At 43.3% G+C, this 18656-nt stretch overlaps 1 protein-coding gene across 7 annotated transcripts in view; it reads left to right on the forward strand.

The window, feature by feature from the left end:
* The window catches only part of COL15A1 (collagen type XV alpha 1 chain), a 537229-nt gene that overhangs the window by 466019 nt on the left and 52554 nt on the right, over positions 1-18656 (forward strand). For 6 of the 7 annotated variants that reach the window (XM_083188349.1, XM_083188345.1, XM_083188348.1 and 3 more), the window contains 4 exons: positions 7539-7622; positions 10034-10178; positions 14795-14859; positions 17900-18028. In XM_083188349.1, coding sequence (XP_083044475.1) covers positions 7539-7622; positions 10034-10178; positions 14795-14859; positions 17900-18028 — 423 coding nt within the window. The remainder of the gene's footprint in view (positions 1-7538; positions 7623-10033; positions 10179-14794; positions 14860-17899; positions 18029-18656) is intronic. The other variant, XM_083188346.1, reaches the window with a different exon arrangement.

The raw sequence follows: 18656 nt of genomic DNA on the forward strand, positions 1-18656 counted from the left end.
TGTTGCTTTGTCGGCCACTGCTGTGCAGTTAAAAGAAGCTAGAGAATGGAATATAAGGAAAAAATTAAGTAGTATAGTGGTTTTGGGATTTTCCGGCACCTATTGGTTATAATAAAGAGGTCAAACTCTAACCTTCTTACTTCTTACAAGTTTAGTCTATCTGGAAGGGTGACAGATGACGTCACGACAGTCACTATACCGACATTGGAATCCCGACTGTTCAAATGCCCAACAGTCTGGATCCTGACTGACTGGGACTATTCTCCCTCATGTGGGTCCACGACCCCCATAGAGGGAGAATAGAACTTGTGTTGAGTGCAGCAAGCAACTGAGTCCGCAGCATGTTGAGCACAGAGAGCCCGCAAGGGGCTTTTTTGCACTTGCCCCCTGTCAGTTTACTGGTGGATGGTATTCCAACGTCTGTATACTGACCATCAGAATCCCGACTGCCGGGCTCACATACCACACCCATCTGGAAACTGCTCTCACGAAGAAAATCTGAATGTACCATCTGTTTCTATTAATTGTATCTATATTCATTAGCTATAATAGTGACCATATAAGCAGCCATGGCCAAATGTGTTTAGAACAAAACAAATATAAATTTTCATGAAATCTGCTGCCTCAGTTTTTATGATGACAATTTGCATATACTTAAGAATTCCATGAAGAATGATCAGATGAATTGCAATTAATTGCAAAGACCCTCTTTTCCATAACAATGAACTTAATTCTAAAAACTACATTTCCACAGCATTTCAGCCCTGCCACAAAAGAACCAGCTGACATTATGTCAGTGATTCTCTTGTTAACACACGTGATACTGTTGATAAGAACTAGTGTTCATTCTAGCACCTGCCAACTTTGAAAATCCATGCAGTTCCTCTTCCCTGCCTGGGGTGTCACTGTCTGCTGTCGTGCTTCTATCAGAGTGTGGTCTGTATATCAGAATTGATATGCAAACCAGACATGTGCTAGAAACACCACAGCAGACAGCGACACCCCAGGCAGGGAAGAGGAACTGCATGGATTTTCAAAGTTGGCGGGTGCTAGAAAGAACACTAAGAACAAGGCTGTTATGCTGATAGAGGCAGAATTACAGACTAGAAGCTTTCAAAGGTGAGTGGTGTTTGATATAATTGTTCTTCCTGTGTTAACCATGCAAGGAAACACGTGCCATCATCACTGCTTTGCACAAAAAGGTCTGCAAAGGCAAAGATATTGCTGCTAGTAAGATTGCACCTCAATCAAACATTTATCGCATTATCAAGAACTTAGAGTTAGGTTCAATAAGTGTGAAGAAGCCTTCAGGGCACCCAAGAATGTCCAACCAGCACCAGGACCATCTCCTAAAGGTGATTCAGCTACAGTATCGGGGCACAACCAGTTCAGAGCTTGCTCAGAAATTTCAGCAGGCCTGTGTGAGTGCATCTGCACACACAGTGAGACAAAGACTTTTGGATGATGGACTGGATTCAAGAAGAGCAGCAGAGAGGCCACTTTTCTCCATGAAAAACATCAGGGACAGGCTGATATTAGTGGGCTGAGGCATGTGGGGGAGGGAAGATAGTTCACATTACATGCAGGCTACAGCAGCCGAACAAAAGGAAAATAGGAGCAGCGCTGTACTGAATATAAAAATATTTAATTAAGAATTGCAATTATACATGTTATCACAGTCAAAAATAGACAGACAAGACTTACACACACATAACATTAAGAACTCCCCCCATTTAACTGGTGCTGGTTAAGCTTGTTAATTCAGTATGCAATTGCAGGTTTTTTGCTCATATACAGAGCCAGTTAGTAGGTTAGTACTGAGTTCAAGTCCCCACACAAATGTGCACATTTATCGTGGTATACTTATTTGTAATCGGGGGGTCATGCAGATGGCTTGTTATCAACTGTGAATTTCTCTGACCATTAACATTCGGTCATATCCGAGATCAATTCATCAGCCAGATGTTGTTGGCAGCCTAAGTGTCCCCTCTCAACGCGTTTCTCCGCCTTGGTATCCTCTTAGCGGCTTCCTCAGGAGAAGTAGGCAGCAGCCGGACACCTCCCTCCCGTGGTGTTCTAACAAGCTCCCTGCACAGATTCAGTGTGTAGCCAGTAGTCACAAGCTGCACAGTAGTTATCAGGGTGAAGGGGAGTAGTATTAGTCATGATAATTGCAAAATGTTGGATTTAGAAGAAGGCTTAGGAACATGATGACAACCCAACACGTTTCTGAGAAGTATGTGAGGAGGTCAGAGTGGCATAGGGTGGAATTGTGGAGGTCAGTGGCATAGCATGAAGGGTGGTAGTTGCACTGATTACTCCCATATCAGAGCCATCCCTATGCTCTGTGTACTTCATGGCACCATGATCAGTATTCTTTTTACATGTTGTGGGAGTAAGGACATGTCACTCCTCCTGGATTTAAACATTCCAGTCTGAGTTTTTGACTTCCCTGACTGAATATAGATAAATCTGAATGTACATTTATTTTCAAAACACCAATAACAAAAAATTGGAATAAGACTTAGCCAGCGCTTGGAATATTCACAGGTAGTCACAGGTTTTTCTCCCATGCAGCGGGTAACATGTGAGGATAAGAAATGATATATGATAGTGAAGTACGTTCAAACAACTTCATTTAATACATATAAAACATTCATATACGGCATATGCTTATGCTAAAAAAAAAAACAATGTGGGCACATCAATAAGTTTTTCCACTTTAAAATAGTTCAATCCTTGCGGGCAATAATGGAGGGTAATTACCGGATCCAAAGGGAACTAGCTGTTTAGGCAGTTCCACAAACGCATGTGAGAGTCACAATCCAACGTGTATAACTGCTGGGCTCATCACCACGAGTTCCTCCCGGTCCCTCCTTGCTTCAAGGTAGCTCTAGTGCAGATCACCAACGCGTTTCTTCCCCTTATGGGGACTTTTTCAAGGTGTCCTGTTCAAATGCACGTAAGCTCTTTAAATACCATTGAGATTCCCGCGCCGCAGCTGGACTTCTAATCAGAATCGTATGCCTACAAGTCCCATAGTCCCCCGCTGCGGCGCAGGACTTCCTGTCCAGCCGTTTCCGGCTTCCAGGGTTTCTATGGCTACCACGGTGTCTGACGCAGCAGCACGCCGGGAGTCAATGCGTCATATCCGGCCAGGCGTGTCTCTAAGTTTACTCTGCGGCATCATGTATATCTTGTTTTTCACAGGGTCCAGGGTGCCGATACGTCACTACCGGTTTCACCTTCATCCAATCATATTGAAGGTGGTGTTAATCGGTATTTCATCCCCCTGTAGCCGCATATGATGTAAACATCTCGTTGCTAGGTAACGCCTGCCGGAATTCTATGCCTGATATTCAAACCTATTAAACAATAAATGATAAAAGACAGAGTGAAATCAGTATTCGGATTAAAAACACGGAGATACACAGATCATCATAGGACATTTACTTCATAGAAACCATTTGATTTCTAAGTCTGCATTGAGGCCAGCTGGACTCAGTGTATTCAAATCGTAAATAGTCTGCATTTCTGCTTTGGCTAACCTACTAGCCAGGTCCCGCTGTCTCCAATTTGTTTTTATTTGCCTAAAACCACAAAAACATTTAATCCCAGAGGGACAGCTGTTATGCTTGACCCTAAAATGTTCGGACAGCGCGTGTGTTGTGACACCTTTCTTTATATTTCTCAGGTGTTCGCTGATCCGGGTCTTAAGTGGTCTTGATGTACGGCCTATGTACCACAGGTCACATTTGCCACCAATGGCATACACTACATTACTGCTGTTACAAGTAACAAAATCCCTTATTTTAAAGTTGTTATTGTTTATGGTGACCTCATTGATTTTAGAGGAATTGCCTGGTATTCCCCTACAACCAAGGCACAATCCACACCTGAAAAAGCCCTTTGATTTGATGGTTGTCATAGGCCTAGTTGGAGGGGCGGCACTTCTGACCAGGCTTGTTCTAATTGTAGGTGCTCTTTTATAGATACATTTGGGTTGCTCTGGTATTAATTTCCCTATCACGGGATCCTTTTGTAGCACTCCCCAATGCTTTTTAAGTGACTTTTCAAGCAGTTTGGTCTGACTGCTATATGTGGTCACAAATGACCATTCAAATCGTGTATTGCCATTTTCAGCAGGTTTCTCCTTGGGTTTTAATAAACTTTCTCTGTCTAGATGCGTAACTTTGGTATTAATCAGTTTTAATTTGTCTTCATCATATCCAGAAGAGATAAATTTATTTTCCATTATTGCAGCCTGTTCTTTATATGTGCTTACAGTGCTGCAATTTCTTCTGAGCCTCCTGAACTGGCCTTCAGGGATTGACCGTAGCCAGTCAGGGTGATGACAACTATTAGCCTGGATGTAGGCACTTGAATCCGTAGGCTTACTATAATTTTTTGTAAGTGACCGGCAATTTTCCACATACACTGATACATCCAGGAAATTTATTGAACTTCTGCTGGATTCAAATGAAAACTCTATGTTTAATAGGTTGGTATTTAAATAGATAAAAAATTCATTTAAAAGTTCTTCCCCACCACTCCAAATAAAAATGACATCGTCTATGTATCTTTTCCATAGCACCAGGTTCGCCCCAAAAAGGCAGTGGTTCCAGATGACATCCTCCTCCCACTGCCCCATGAAGATGTTCGCATAACTGGGGGCGAACCTGGTGCCCATAGCGGTGCCAACATTCTGAAGATAAAAATTTCTGTTAAAAGCAAAATAGTTATTCTCTAAAATGTAACGTACTCCATTAATTAAAAATATTTGTAGTGTGTCATCCAAATCACTACTACTGAGCGCTTTAGTCAATGCTTCAATCCCTTTTTGGTGCTCTATTATAGAATACAGGGATTTGACATCTGCAGTTACTAATTTTATTTTCAAAAGTTTGGGGTCACTTAGAAGTAAATGACTATAGTAACTGCAAATGTCTGGTTTTTAGAGGAATATCTACATAGATGTATAGAGGAATATCTACATAGATGTATAGAGGCCTATTTCCAGCAACCATCACTCCAATGTTCTAATAGTACATTGTGTTTGCTAAACACATTAGAAGACTAATGGATTATTAGAAACCCCTTGTGCAATTATGTCAGCATAGATAAAAATGGGGTTTGCTTGTTAGAGAAGCTATAAAACTGGCCTTCCTTTAAGCTAGTTGAATATCTGGAGAGTCATGGTCCATCCTAAGAAAGGGGGTCCCGCATACTCACCCATCCGGCGTCTTCTGTCCCTGTACATGTGGTCGAGGCTCTCCGGCGGGTGTCAGACAGTGGCGGCAGTCTCCCAATGGGTGCAGTGAGGGTCCACCATTGGCTCCAGACATGGGTGCCGCCATCTTGCTTTTGGGTGGAACTTCCGGTTCCGGCTAATTTCTGACCTCTGCTGGAGGTCTGGACCTATGGCAGCACTTCACCATGTTACTGGTGCAACTTTCTGGAATCCTGCTTGAGGGTATTTGCTGCAGTTTGCTCCCAGTTTTCGCTGCTCGGGTCCCTGCCATCCATCCAGCTGCTTGGTCTGATTTCTCACTGTAGTTTTGCCTCTGGTTATCTCGTCCTGCCGATTTAGGAACTTTGGAGATTCAGTTATCAAGTCATCATCCAGTTATATTGCCAGAGTGTGTTATATTAATTTGCCAGTTATGTATTTCTTGGCTTCTTTTTGGAGCTTAAGTTAGCAAATCCAAGATTTACTATTTCACCAGGTGCGCTATGTCAGTTGCCGGCTAGGCATTCCTTGGTTTTCCCTTCGGAGCTTCAGTTATCAAGTTTCGTTTAGTTACTCCTTCAAAGCAAGTTATCTTCATTTGCCAGTTAGGCATTTCTTGTTTTCCTTAGGACTTTTAGTTATCTAGTCTATTTTCAGTTCTTTGCTAAAGTGAGCTGTCTATAGTGATCTGTTATTGGACTCTGCAGGTCTTCCATGGACAGACTCCATCTGGACCTCGGTTACTCCAGTGATTAGTAATCCTCCATTGTGAGTTCACTTGTCTCCATCGCATAACCAGGGGCCACAAGGGTACTCCCTGCAGAGTGCCGCGACCTGCTGAGTAGACGTGACAAATCCAAACCTCCTTGCAGGGGTCCCTGGTGAAAACCGCTACTCAGTTAGACTCTGTGCCTCCATTTGTAGGTCGAGCCAACACCTTTGTTGTTCCATCTATGTGAAGACAGTATATTTGTCCTGCTGAAATTAAACCTACTGACCAACCCATCTCAGAACATCCACCCAGAGTGGATCCACAAAACCTGCCTGTGACATGGAGCATCATATTTGTGGGTTTGATTATACTTTCAAAATTTGAGAAATAGACACCTCATAGATCCTCAACTGACAGCTTCATTAAATGGTAACTGCAAAACACCAGTGTCTACTGTGAAGAGGTAACTCCAGGATGTTGGCCTTCTAGGCAGATTGGCAAAGAAAAAGCCATATGTGAGACTGGCCAATAAAAGGAAACGATTAATATGGGCAAAAGAACACAGACATAGGACAGCAGAAGATTGATTTGTCTGACCATAGCACTTTTTTCCAAAGTTTGAGGTGTTTGGATCACACAGAAGAGCATTTGTGAGACACAGAGCAAGTGAAAGATGCTGGTAGAGTGCCTGGCGCCATCAGTCAAGCATGGTAAATGTAATGTGATGGACTGGGGCTGCTTTGGTGCTGGTAAAGTGGGAGATTTGTACAAGGTAAGAGGGTTTTTGAATAAGGGAGGCTATCACTCCTCAAACAGGACAATGATCCAAAGCACACCTCCAAATCATGCAAGAACTACTTATTGAAGAAGCAGGCAGATGGTATTCTGTCTGTAATGGAGTGGCCAGTGCAGTAACCAGATCTCAACCCCATTGAGCTGTGGTGGGAGCAGCTTGACTCTATGGTATGCAAGAAGTGCCCATCAAGCCAATCCAATTTGGGAGGTGCTCCAAGAAGCGTGGGGTGAAATTTCTTCAGATTACCTCAACAAATTAACAGCTAGAATGTCAAAGTTCTGCAATGCTGTAATTGCTGCAAAAAGAGCATTATTTGACAAAAGGACAAAATTATTATTTCAAATAAAAATCATTATTTCTAACCTTGCCAATATCTTGACTATATGTTCTATTCATTTTGCAACTCATTTGATAAATAAAAGTCAGTTTTTGCGTAAAACACAAAATTGTCTGTGTGACCCCAAACTTTTGAACAGTAGTGTATAAGGTCTGAGGAAACCACTTGCAGCTTCAATAGACACTGGAATACATATTGATGTGTGTTTAGATGTTTCTTAGAAACTTACACCAGCTGTATAGCAGGTGGAGCTTCTTCTTCCAAGTAACAAGCCCATAAGTTGAATCACTTCCATGCATCCACTTAGCCAGTGGTTTCCAAACTGGGGTATGCTTTATACCAGTTGGGGGTACTTGAAAATGATATTGATAATTGCGTAAGAAGAGGAAGAAGTCTACTGTATACTTGTCAATATGTAGTGTATACTGTACACAATTTACACTCATTGATTTTTATTTTCCAGGGGGAAAAAGGGGAAAAGGGTGATTCCAACAATGGTTATTTCATGCACCCTCCACCTGGATCCCCAGGCAGACCAGGTGAACAGGTGAGTAAAGCTTTTCCAAGAAAACATTCTGATTGCATTGTTTCAATAGGAATAATGTCTAACTACAAATGTTTCCGCACACATCTTTGCAGCAGTCACACCAAACAACTGCTCTTGGTCACATGAGAATCTTCTAGCATCTGCCAATTTTTTTTTTTTTTGCCAAAATATGCTTCTTCTTCACACAGCAGCATGTGTTGGGTTGAGAAGAGCTGCTGCTGCTGCCTGGTAATGGGGGTATCACTATGCCCCTCCATCAAACCTGGGCCGAGGGACTTAGTACCCCTCCCCCTCTTTCTTGGTGCCACGGAGTCTGTGTAACTGTACACAAACAGTTACAAACTTACAATGTAGAAGCCACAGCTTTTTTACAAGTTTTTTTCTGCTCCATATACAGACTCAGTCACATACAATATGCAAGTGTCGGTACTTGTGTAGTTTCACGGTGCCACTAGATAGGATAGATAGGATACTAGATAGGATACGATTTAGTATGCGATTTGACATAAGATATCGCATAAGATATAGTATAAGATTTACTGTCCATTTCATTACCCCACTATCCACTAGGGCGTGGAGTTGATTTTATATAGCGTGGCGAGCGCAGCGAGCCACTGAGCCCAAAGTGTGGCGAGCGCAGTGAGCCCCGCGAGGGTACACGGAATGTATTTTATGGAATTGCATGCAAATGGCATGCAATATTGGTGACTTGCTTTGAAACAACATCCGTGTCCCCTCGCGGGGCTCGCTGCGCTCGCCACGCTTCGGGCTCGGTGGCTCGCTGCGCTATATAAAATCAACTCCACGCCCTAGTGGATAGTGGGGTAATGAAATGGATAGTAAATCTTATACTATATCTTATGCGATATCTTATGTCAAATCGCATACTAAATCGTATCCTATCTAGTATCCTATCTAGTGGCGCCGTGAAACTACACAAGTACCCAAGTGTCATATTTAAAAAAAATTGGTACTTGTTTCCTAGCACGGCGCCCGTCGTGGGTGATCGCATACCTTAACTTAAGGTATGCGATGGACGCGACTGACGCGATTTTAGGGCTATTGAGTTGGCATTCGGGTTGGCATTCATCGTGGGGTGGCGTTAACAATGGGGGGGGGGGGCATTTGACCCATCAGGGTGGGGATACAATTTAAATTGGGGTCTGGGGGGCATTTAACATTGGGGCCAATGTAAAAATCGTGTCGATCGCATCGCATGAGATTTGGTTGCATGAGATGCGATCGACGTGATTTTTTAGCACCTGATGGATACAATTTTTATCGCTGGCGCCGTGCTAGGAAACAAGTACCAAAAAATAACAGACATATGTACTGGCAGACACTCAAACAGTTTTGTGATAACCCACATTGTTTAATATATTCATAAACGATATAGGTGATGGCCTGTATTTGCAGATGACACAAAACTGAATAAGGAAATTAACTCAGGAGGGGATGTGGGAGCACTGCAAAATGACTTAATTAAACTATAAAAATGGACAGATAGGTGAAAGATGTGATTTAACGTAGCTAAATGCAAAGTGGTTCATTATGAAAGCAAAAATTAACATGGTAGTTAAATACATTTTAATATGGGGAGCTCTGCAGTGAAAAAGGATTTAGGGGTAAACATAGATGACAGGTGTTTTGCACTGTGGGCCTGTGCCAGCAATGTATATATTACTGGCTAATACTGCAAATCATCATTGGTGCTCAGTGGTGCCAGTAATATATACATTGCTGGCTTGTGCCAGCAATGTATATATTAGTGGGTTATAAACCCTCATTGGTACCCAGTGGTGCCACTAATATATACATATATGTATATATTACTGTCTTATAACATTGGTGGCCAAGGCTCCGTGCTGAGCAGGATGGGGGGGCGGGGTGAGGCTGATGAGCGGTGTGGCGCTGACGAGCAGGGTGGCACAGCGGGTACTAGTGAGCTTGGGGAGGAGGGAGGGAGGGAGCAGGGCGGTCAGCCGGGCTGAAAGTGTATCATCTTTCAGCCCGTGCTGCTTACACACCTAGTACACTCATGCTTGTAAAACCAGCAGATGATCCACCTCGCTGGCGATGATGCGGGAGCGCGCATCATCACCAGTCGGCTGTCGGTGGGGCATACATACTAGGCGACTTTCAGCTGAAAATCGCTCAAAACGTCCGTGTTTGTTTAATAAGTGCTTGAAAATATATCCTAGTATTCCTTATATAAGGTAATATAAACATAAGATACACATGTCTTATCAGCACCCATGTGTATTAGGTATCACACACCAAATAGCATATGTCATTGTCCATTATATTGTACTGATGTTTCGATATAAGTTATATGTGTTATATAAAGCAATGTGTTATGTTTCCTCATACATACATAATATACGTTTCTAATTACTCCCATGTTTCTATAGGGACCAAAAGGAGATTCTGTTGTTGGACCACAAGGTCCTCCTGGAGTGCCTGGACTTCCAGGACCTCCTGGGTATGGTATAATGGGCCCACCTGGGCCACCTGGTCCACCTGGGCCACCTAGTCCTCCTTCAATATATGGCTCAGGTTTGTCATAATAATATAACTTTCTTCATTTGAATGTTTAATTTAAGAGTAATGTATAAACCTATTTGCATCTCAAAGACATTCTTACATTCTTACATTGATTGTAGTATATATATACACGCCTTCACCTCAAGCTCTGAGCTAAAACTACTATTTCATCCTCAATTAAAATAATTGATCTAGAGATGTGCGGCGGCCACTTTTTCGGGTTTTGGTTTTGGATCTGGATCTCCCTTCGTGTTTTGGATCTGGATTGGTTTTGGCAAAACCACCCTTGTGGGTTTTGGTTTTGGATCTGGATTTTTATGAAAAAATGCAAAAAATGGCTAAAATAACAGAATTTGGGCTTGTTTTTGCCCCTAAAGTATTATTGACCTCAATAACATTAGTTTCCACTCATTTCTAGTCAATTTTGATCACTTCACAGCTTACAAAATTGTTTTCATTTACTGTAGTTGGGCCAAAAGGGTATACCGAGGTAGCTGGATGACTAAGCTAAGCGACAGCAGTGGGCATCACATACATGTGGACCTTACACTTCCAACCTGGCACATCTTGGAAACAGAGCGGCAAACAGGGTGGCAGTTTAATAAACTATCCCAAAAAAAGAGAAATGCTCCAAAAAGCAAAAAATACAAAGAGGTATCGGCCTTGTCATGACTGGTGGTAGCAGCTTCAGCACTTCTATCAGGTTGCTGATCTCCCACTATTTCCTCCTCCATCATCCTCCAAAAATGTTTTTTATATTTTATTTATTACTTTTATTTATTTTTCTTACTTTACACTGGACACAGCCCTTGGATACTGGACACTGCCCCTGGACAAAGCCCCTAGACACTGCCCCTGGACACTGGACACAGCCCCTGGACAATGGACACAGCCTCTGGACACAGCTCCTGTACACTGGACACAGCCGTCGCACTGGACACAGCCCCTGGACAATGGACACAGCCCCTGGACACAGCTCCTGTACACTGGACACAGCCGTCACACTGGACACTGCCCCTGGACACAGCCCCTGGACACTGGACACAACCCCTGTACACAGCCCCTGTACACAGCCCCTGTACACTGGACACAGCCCCTGTACACTGGACACAGCCCCTGTCACACTGGACACAGGCCCTGTCACACTGGACACAACCCCTGTACACAGCCCCTGTACACTGGACACTGCCCCTGGACACAGCTCCTGTACACAGCTCCTGTACACAACCCCTGTACACTGGGCACAGCCCCTGTACACAGCCCCTGTACACTGGACACAGCCCCTGTACACTGGACACAGCCCCTGTACACTGGACACAACCCCTGTACACTGGACACAAACCCTGTACACTGGACACAGACCCTGTCACACTGTACACAGGCCCTGTCACACTGGACACAAGCCCTAACACACTGAACACAGCCCCTGTACAGCCCCTTGTACACTGGCCACTGCAGCCCCTGTACACTGGACTTGTGTACAGCAGCCCCTGCAGACCCTAATCGAGTGAGCAGCAGCAAAATAATATATTATTATTATAGCAAAGCACACAGCACAGAGCACAACCACCCTCTTCCCTCTCCTATGCTGGAGTAAAGATGGCGGGGCGCCTGTGCGTCTTATATAGAATCCAGATCCCGCGAGAATCCGACAGCGCGATGATGACGTTTTGCCTCGTTTTCGGTCCGGAATTTAGGCGGGAACTCCCGAGCCGGCTCGGATACAGACTCGGATCGCGATATTCGGATCTGTCGGATCCCGAAGATCCGGACCCGCTCATCTCTAGAGCTATCTAGGATAATCATTCTACCATACATTAACCTTTTCTCTAACACTTGACCTGTTGATTTTACTTAACAGAGCTACCACACATAACTCCCAGCACTGAAACTTAAACTTGCTACAGTATTTTCATTTACAAGGCATATCAGTGTACTCACATTTATATTTACTTTACATTGCCCATGAGAGGTACAGTAGTATGTTTTATACAAAAGGGGGTATTCAATCCCCTATCACGACTGTTAGTCCTTCAGAACAGCCGTGATCCTGGCCCATTTGCGATTTGCTCAACAACAAATCGGCAGGCGGGATTCAATGTGCCGCCTGCCAATTGGCAAAAAGGGGTGTAGCCATGAGAAATGGCCGTGGATCCTCGAGTTCCAGCAGTGAGCTCCACAATCCATGGCCGTTCTCGACAGATCGGGGCAGACAGCTTTTAAAGATGGGTTCATTCTGCCGAGATGCATCTTCAATGCTGTTGGGAAAGACAGCATTGAATAGGCATCCACCGCTATTTACCCTGTGGGAAAGAGCAGCAGGGGATTGCATACACCCCCATAGTTTTAGATGCTGACTAAGTACTGTAGGGCTTTGATGTACTTCAAATAAATAGTTATTTGACACTAATTAGCATGTTTATTTTTTATAAATTGCAGCATGTAATGTCTTGTTTATTTTTCTATAACCACCAGTTTATTTGCAAAAAATAATCGGCATACTAGTTAGTTCAAGAATATATATGTTTTTTTTTTTTAATGCAGTTAACAGTGCCCTTCTTAAAATCAATTCTAAATAAATACAATGATAACAAAGGTAATACTTTCATGCAACGGTCACTATAGATTTTATATGAACATTGGTATTGTATTAAATTACGTGATAGGCAGACAGAAACCTACAGTAATTGCTGTATTAGAGGCATGCAGGAATTGCTGTGTTCTAAACCATTTATCATTCTTTCACTTAATTATGCTCTCAAGTGCTTTATATATTTATAAAAGCATTAATAAAAAACTTTGCTGTGAGAACAGAAACTTGACATTGACAGTTCTAAAAGAAATTAAAGGCTGTGCACAAACAAATTAAATTTCAAGTCATAAACTAAAATTCAGTATACAATACAAGCAATACGTTTTTTCAATAAATGCATTTTTTTAAGTATTAATAGTATAGGAAAATTATAAGCATAAACAAATTTAAAGAAATTAAAAGCGGTTCTAAGAAATACAGATAGAAATAGAATGAATTTTGGTAAGTTTATATTTTGTGTTTTTTTTAACTTGGTATGATTATACATACATCCAAACACCTTACATTAGTAGATAGTCACTAAAACTTCAATGTGACAGGATGAATGAAATGTCAAGGAAACATTACCAAACTGTAAAAAGATGTATCAATTATCATGTTGCAATGACTGAATCTTCTTTTCTGGCAGCCAATCTTGAAACAGCGAGTTATCTTAGATTAATAAATATTTTTGCATTTAGAATGTGTCTGTAATTTTTTTAACAACTTGATTTTGACTACAAAATATAACAGTAAAGACAACATCCCTCAATAACAAAATTATATAATGTGTGATAGAAATATTTCAATATTTTCTTACATACAGAACTGTGGGCCTGATTCAGCATCAGTTGTTTTATTACTGACAAATGTTGAGTGTATACATATCCAGACTCATGAGTATCTTCAAACTGTATCAAACATGGACTGAGCATAAAAAAAATCCACAAAAATAGTTTTCAAAAAAGCCTAGTATACAGTATATCAAGCAAAACATGTAAGAAAACAAAGGGAACAAAGACACAAGAGCAAAGACATTACACAAAAAATGGGAAGGTGGGAAGAGTTGGAAGCCCTAACATGCAGATAAAAACATTATATAACAGACATGCAATCCCTCTGCAGGCACAATAGCAGAAGCTCAGTCAGGAGGAAATGTGACTCTCAGGTCACATTCGTAAGATACAATGAGGATTTAAGGTACAAACAAGTGTGCCAGGTAGCTAGGAATTCCTGCTTCCTCCTTGGGGTCACTCAAAAATATGAGTGAATAATTTCTTAGCGCTGGGGTCTACAATTTCTGATATAATCTCATCTCCTATATATTTAGCCAGATCTGTCAGTCTGTGAGTGAAACTCCGCCCAGCGTTATACACACAGATCTGGCCTAATATATAGGAGTTATATTCTAGGGGGCAGTGGGGTACAACAGCATGTACAGGCGGGTAGTTGGACACAGCAGCATGTACAGACAGTACATAGGGACTGCTATGTGCTCGGGATTATGCTGCTGCCACTGACAGGGTGCAGAGAGGGGGGGCGGTTCCTCCTGCCTGTCATTGGACGGCTGGGGCAGAGAAGGGGCAGGTGACAGATTATGATTGGTGGGCGGCGGACCTGCCTGCCGCCCTCACCCCCTGTCACCCTTCTGAATCTGCTGCCTGCTGGAAGTCAGCACCAGTGTGGGCAGTGGTGCCCCCCCCCCCCCCCAACGGACCAGAGGCAGTGCACTGAGCTCAGCCATCAGCGCCCGCCAACCCCCCTTCCCCCACCTGCTGGAAGTCAAGTCAGCAGCAGCAGCCCAGCCAGTGGTTTCCATCCCCCCCTTCTAATGAACCAACGGCAGCGCACTGAGCACTGGCAGCAGCGCCTGCTCATCCCCCGTCCCCCGTACTTGTATGAATCAGCCTTTTAGTAAATGTGGTTAGGATATTTCTATGTTCTTTGGAACACAATAGTACTGTGTACAAATAATAAACTGCGAGAGTTGTAAGTGATTTACAGTGACATAAATCCATCATTGTGTATATTTAGCATATTCATTTCACTATTCTAGCAGTTGCCATCCCAGGCCCGCCAGGCCCACCTGGACAACCAGGAATTCCAGGATCTAGAAGTTTGGTAAGTTAATTTTAATATATGGTTTTAGTGTCTTTTTTCCCCACTGTAAATAAGTTACCAGGGGCAGAATTACAGTGTTCAGTATAGGCCATCTTAATTCTGAAGAAATATACTAGACAACACTGTTTAGGCAATACTAGTATAAAATGCATGTGCTATCAATTGGAAACAGACTGACATCAAAGGCAGCTAACTGTCATAAAAACATAATTTACTATCCATCAGTTTTCATTTTCATACATCAGATTTCAAACCCCTATTCCGAAGCAAATCTGTGGATTTAACACTGTCAATCGGTGCTAGATTTAAAGCACTGTACACCTCATTATGATCAGTGCAGGCTTTGTTTTTGTCATAAACATTAAAAGTAATTAAAAAAAATTGTTCCTGAGCTGATGTTCTATAGAGTTCTATAGTCTGCATTTTCATCAGATTCCGGTATTCCATGTAAGGTTTAGTAAATTAGTGGATTGCAAATCCACCAGGAATCCACTGAAAACCAAATCAGGCATGTTGTTCATTTACCTCCCAAGTGTCCGTGTGTCATTGTAGAGCAATTAAAAGTATCCCAAAAACATACTTTAAGCCTCCTTGAAACTTTAACTTAGATCTCAATAATCTTGACCAAATGTGACCATTTGCATTTACTAAAGGAGGAATGTAATATGGATTCATCTTACCCAGGGCCGGCGCCACCACTAGGCAAATCTAGGCATTTGCCTAGGGCGCCGGCCACTGGAGGGCGGCATTTTGTGCCGCCCGGGTACCTGTCCTACGGCGCTGTGTATTTAAATCTGGCGGCGGAGGCAGCGGGGGTCCCTGCAGTCCATTAAAAATCACGAGCGCTATCCGCCGGGCTATGCGGAAGCGCTTCTAGTGTGAAAACTCTGGCAGCACGGCGCACGCTGATCTCAGCCAATCAGCGTGCTGCCAGTGTTTTTACACTAGAAGCGCTTCCGCATAGCCCGGCGGATAGCGCTTGTGATTTCTAATGGACTGCAGGGACCCCCGCTGCCTCCGCCGCCAGATTTAAATACACAGCGCCGCAGGACAGGTACCCCCACCCCCCGGCACCAGGGCGCCCCCACCCCGACTCGCCTGGGGCGCTCCGGTGCCTTGCACCGGCCCTGATCTTACCACCCATAGTCCCTGCCTTAATTCCCAATTTATCTATTCCATTACTGAAATCTGTATACTACTACAAATTTCTCAATTCTTTATAAAATTAAAAGGGAAGTTTAAATGTTTGAGAATCCTATCTGAAATCATGTAAAAATGGAAAATAACCTTCTGTGCTCTCCTGGACTAAGGGTCCATACACACTGGGTGATTGTGATGAGCGTGTATGGACAGCAATGATGACGAAAATCACTGGGCTGAAAATCACTCAGTACATACACACTGAGTGATTTTCACCCGTTGAAGTGATTTTCCCAGGGGTTGTCGACTTTCCATAACAGGACGCTCATCTGCTGGTAATACCGCTCATTGCTGCCTTGTACATATTGGGCGGCTTTTAAGCTGAAAGCAGCTCAAACAACAAAACTGAGCTACTTTCAGCACAAAATCGCCCAGTGTGCAAGTGCCTTAACACTGTTTAAAGTTTTAAAAATGGCAGCATGCCATGGCCTTTCTGGCCATTTGTGATTGAATGCTAATAACAAGGTATATTATTATTGTTATTATGTTTTATTTATAAGGTGCCACAAGTGTTTCACAGATCCATACAAAGGGCATAGTACAAGGAGACAGAACCTAACATTACATTACAGTACATAAATAACATAAAATAAGTACAGCTAACAGAGAGCACCACAATACATTACACAATACAGCTTAGATGTATGTAGCAATGGAGTAGTCAGCATATTACTATGGGCTGGTGGCCAGAGGAAGATGATCATTACCAGCAGGAGAGTATGCGGGCAAAGGTTGCTGAGTAGGAAAGAGCAGAAAGTGAATTGTGGGGAGAAGAGGGCTATCACAAAAAGAGGGAAGATTATGGGGGAGATTCTCTAAACTAAAAATGTGGTAAAAATCCCGTTATCAGGGTTTTTACTGCATTTTTGGATGCTCTAAGCATCCCCCACTGGGTTAAGTGGCAGGGGGCATCGCCAGAAAAATCTGGTGATGCCCCATAGAAGCTTATGGGCTTCTAACGCAAACCCACCGCCGCCCCGCACCGACCCTCCCCACCTGTGTCCGGGCAGCACAGAGCTGTGCTGCCCAGACCTGTGACCTCCTCCTCCCTGCACTTTACATCCGGGTGCAGGGAGGAGGAGAGCCAGCCCCCCCTGCAGCAGCAGCCAGCCAGCCGGGTAAGAGAGGGAGGAGGGAGCCGCCGGAACCCGCCTCTCATCACCGGGTCAACGCAAAAGACAGCTCTTAACATAAGAGCTGTCTTTTGTGATAATTATCGCATATGCGATAATTAGGTCTGCGGTAGCTGGCGATGGGCGGCGGTAAGGGGGTGTTGATGTTAGAGCATCCCCCCCCATACCTGATAATCCCAACGTGTGTGTGTGTGTGTGTGTGTATTTGCGTGTGTACCGACTAATAGAAAACAGAGAGAATTCTGCTAACAAGAAGAAGATAAAGAACTAATGACCTATGAAACAATTACATTAGTTTTGCTAATTTATTTTAATTACAAAATGTATTAGCTCTAATTCACCCCAATAAAACAATCCAGGAGCTTCACTGAATCACTTTCAAAAAGAAACTGTAACTACCCTGGAAAGATTTGCTGCTTAAGATACATTTTTGACATCTATAGTTTTTAAATATATGGAAATCTGAGGAATGGAGATCTTTAAAAAGTGTTCAAAAATCTTTATAAAAGCAACCCAATCCCTGTTACAATTACAGCTAGTTTAATTGTTTCCACTAATGCATATTCTAATCAATGGGTAAGTCAGCAAAAGAGCATGAATAATTCATACAGCTACAGAGCTGTGGAAATAAAATACGTCTGTTGTTAATTCATAACTTTCTGATCTAATTTCTCAGTTTACAATCTCATTATTGTGTTTATGTATAGGCAACAGCAATAACAAACATTGAGGATATGCTGCAAAGAACTCATTTGGTATCAGAAGGCACTATGATTTACCTGAGTGAGAGCAGTGAGTTATATGTTCGTGTTCGAGGCGGGTGGAGAAAAGTTCAGGTGTGTATATGTATAAATATATATTTATTTTAGGCTTGCCTACCCTCCCACATCCAGCGGGAGGCTCCCAATTTTTACAGGAGCTTCCACTGCCCCGCAAACGCCCTCTTTCCTCTTTGGATTTCTATGGAGGGGTCCCAAAAACCGAGTGTGCATGTGCTTCTGGAAATGGTGGGGGCGGGGCCCGCAGGGTATCCACCACAGCTCGGCCACTACGGGGTTGTGGGTAGCTGTGTTAGTGAGCTGCTGTGGTGCTGACAGGAAGTGTGTGGCTGTGCATTGTGAAGAGCAGAGAGCTGACAGCCAGGGCTTTGCTACTTCCCGGAAGCTGTCCCTGCCCACCACACTGATTAAGCTCTGTGAGGCCTGCTGTTCCTGCTCCTGTGCCTGCAGTGATCTGCCTCCCCACCACACTGCCGGGTCCCTGCACCTCCTCCCAGGATAAAGCAACACAGCCAGGTGGAGTGGTGGCTGTATATAGTATGAGTAGGGGCTGGGGGAAGGGGGGGGGGGGGGGAGAGTGCTGTGTGTAATATAATACAGTAGTTGTGTACTCAACTGGCTTTGATATGATGAGGGGGGATGTGTATAATGTAATATAAAGGTGTGAGTACTGAATGTAATATGG

Source organism: Crinia signifera, chromosome 5 (genome assembly GCF_055691185.1).
Source record: "Crinia signifera chromosome 5, ASM5569118v1, whole genome shotgun sequence".
NCBI classification, from domain to species: domain Eukaryota; kingdom Metazoa; phylum Chordata; class Amphibia; order Anura; family Myobatrachidae; genus Crinia; species Crinia signifera.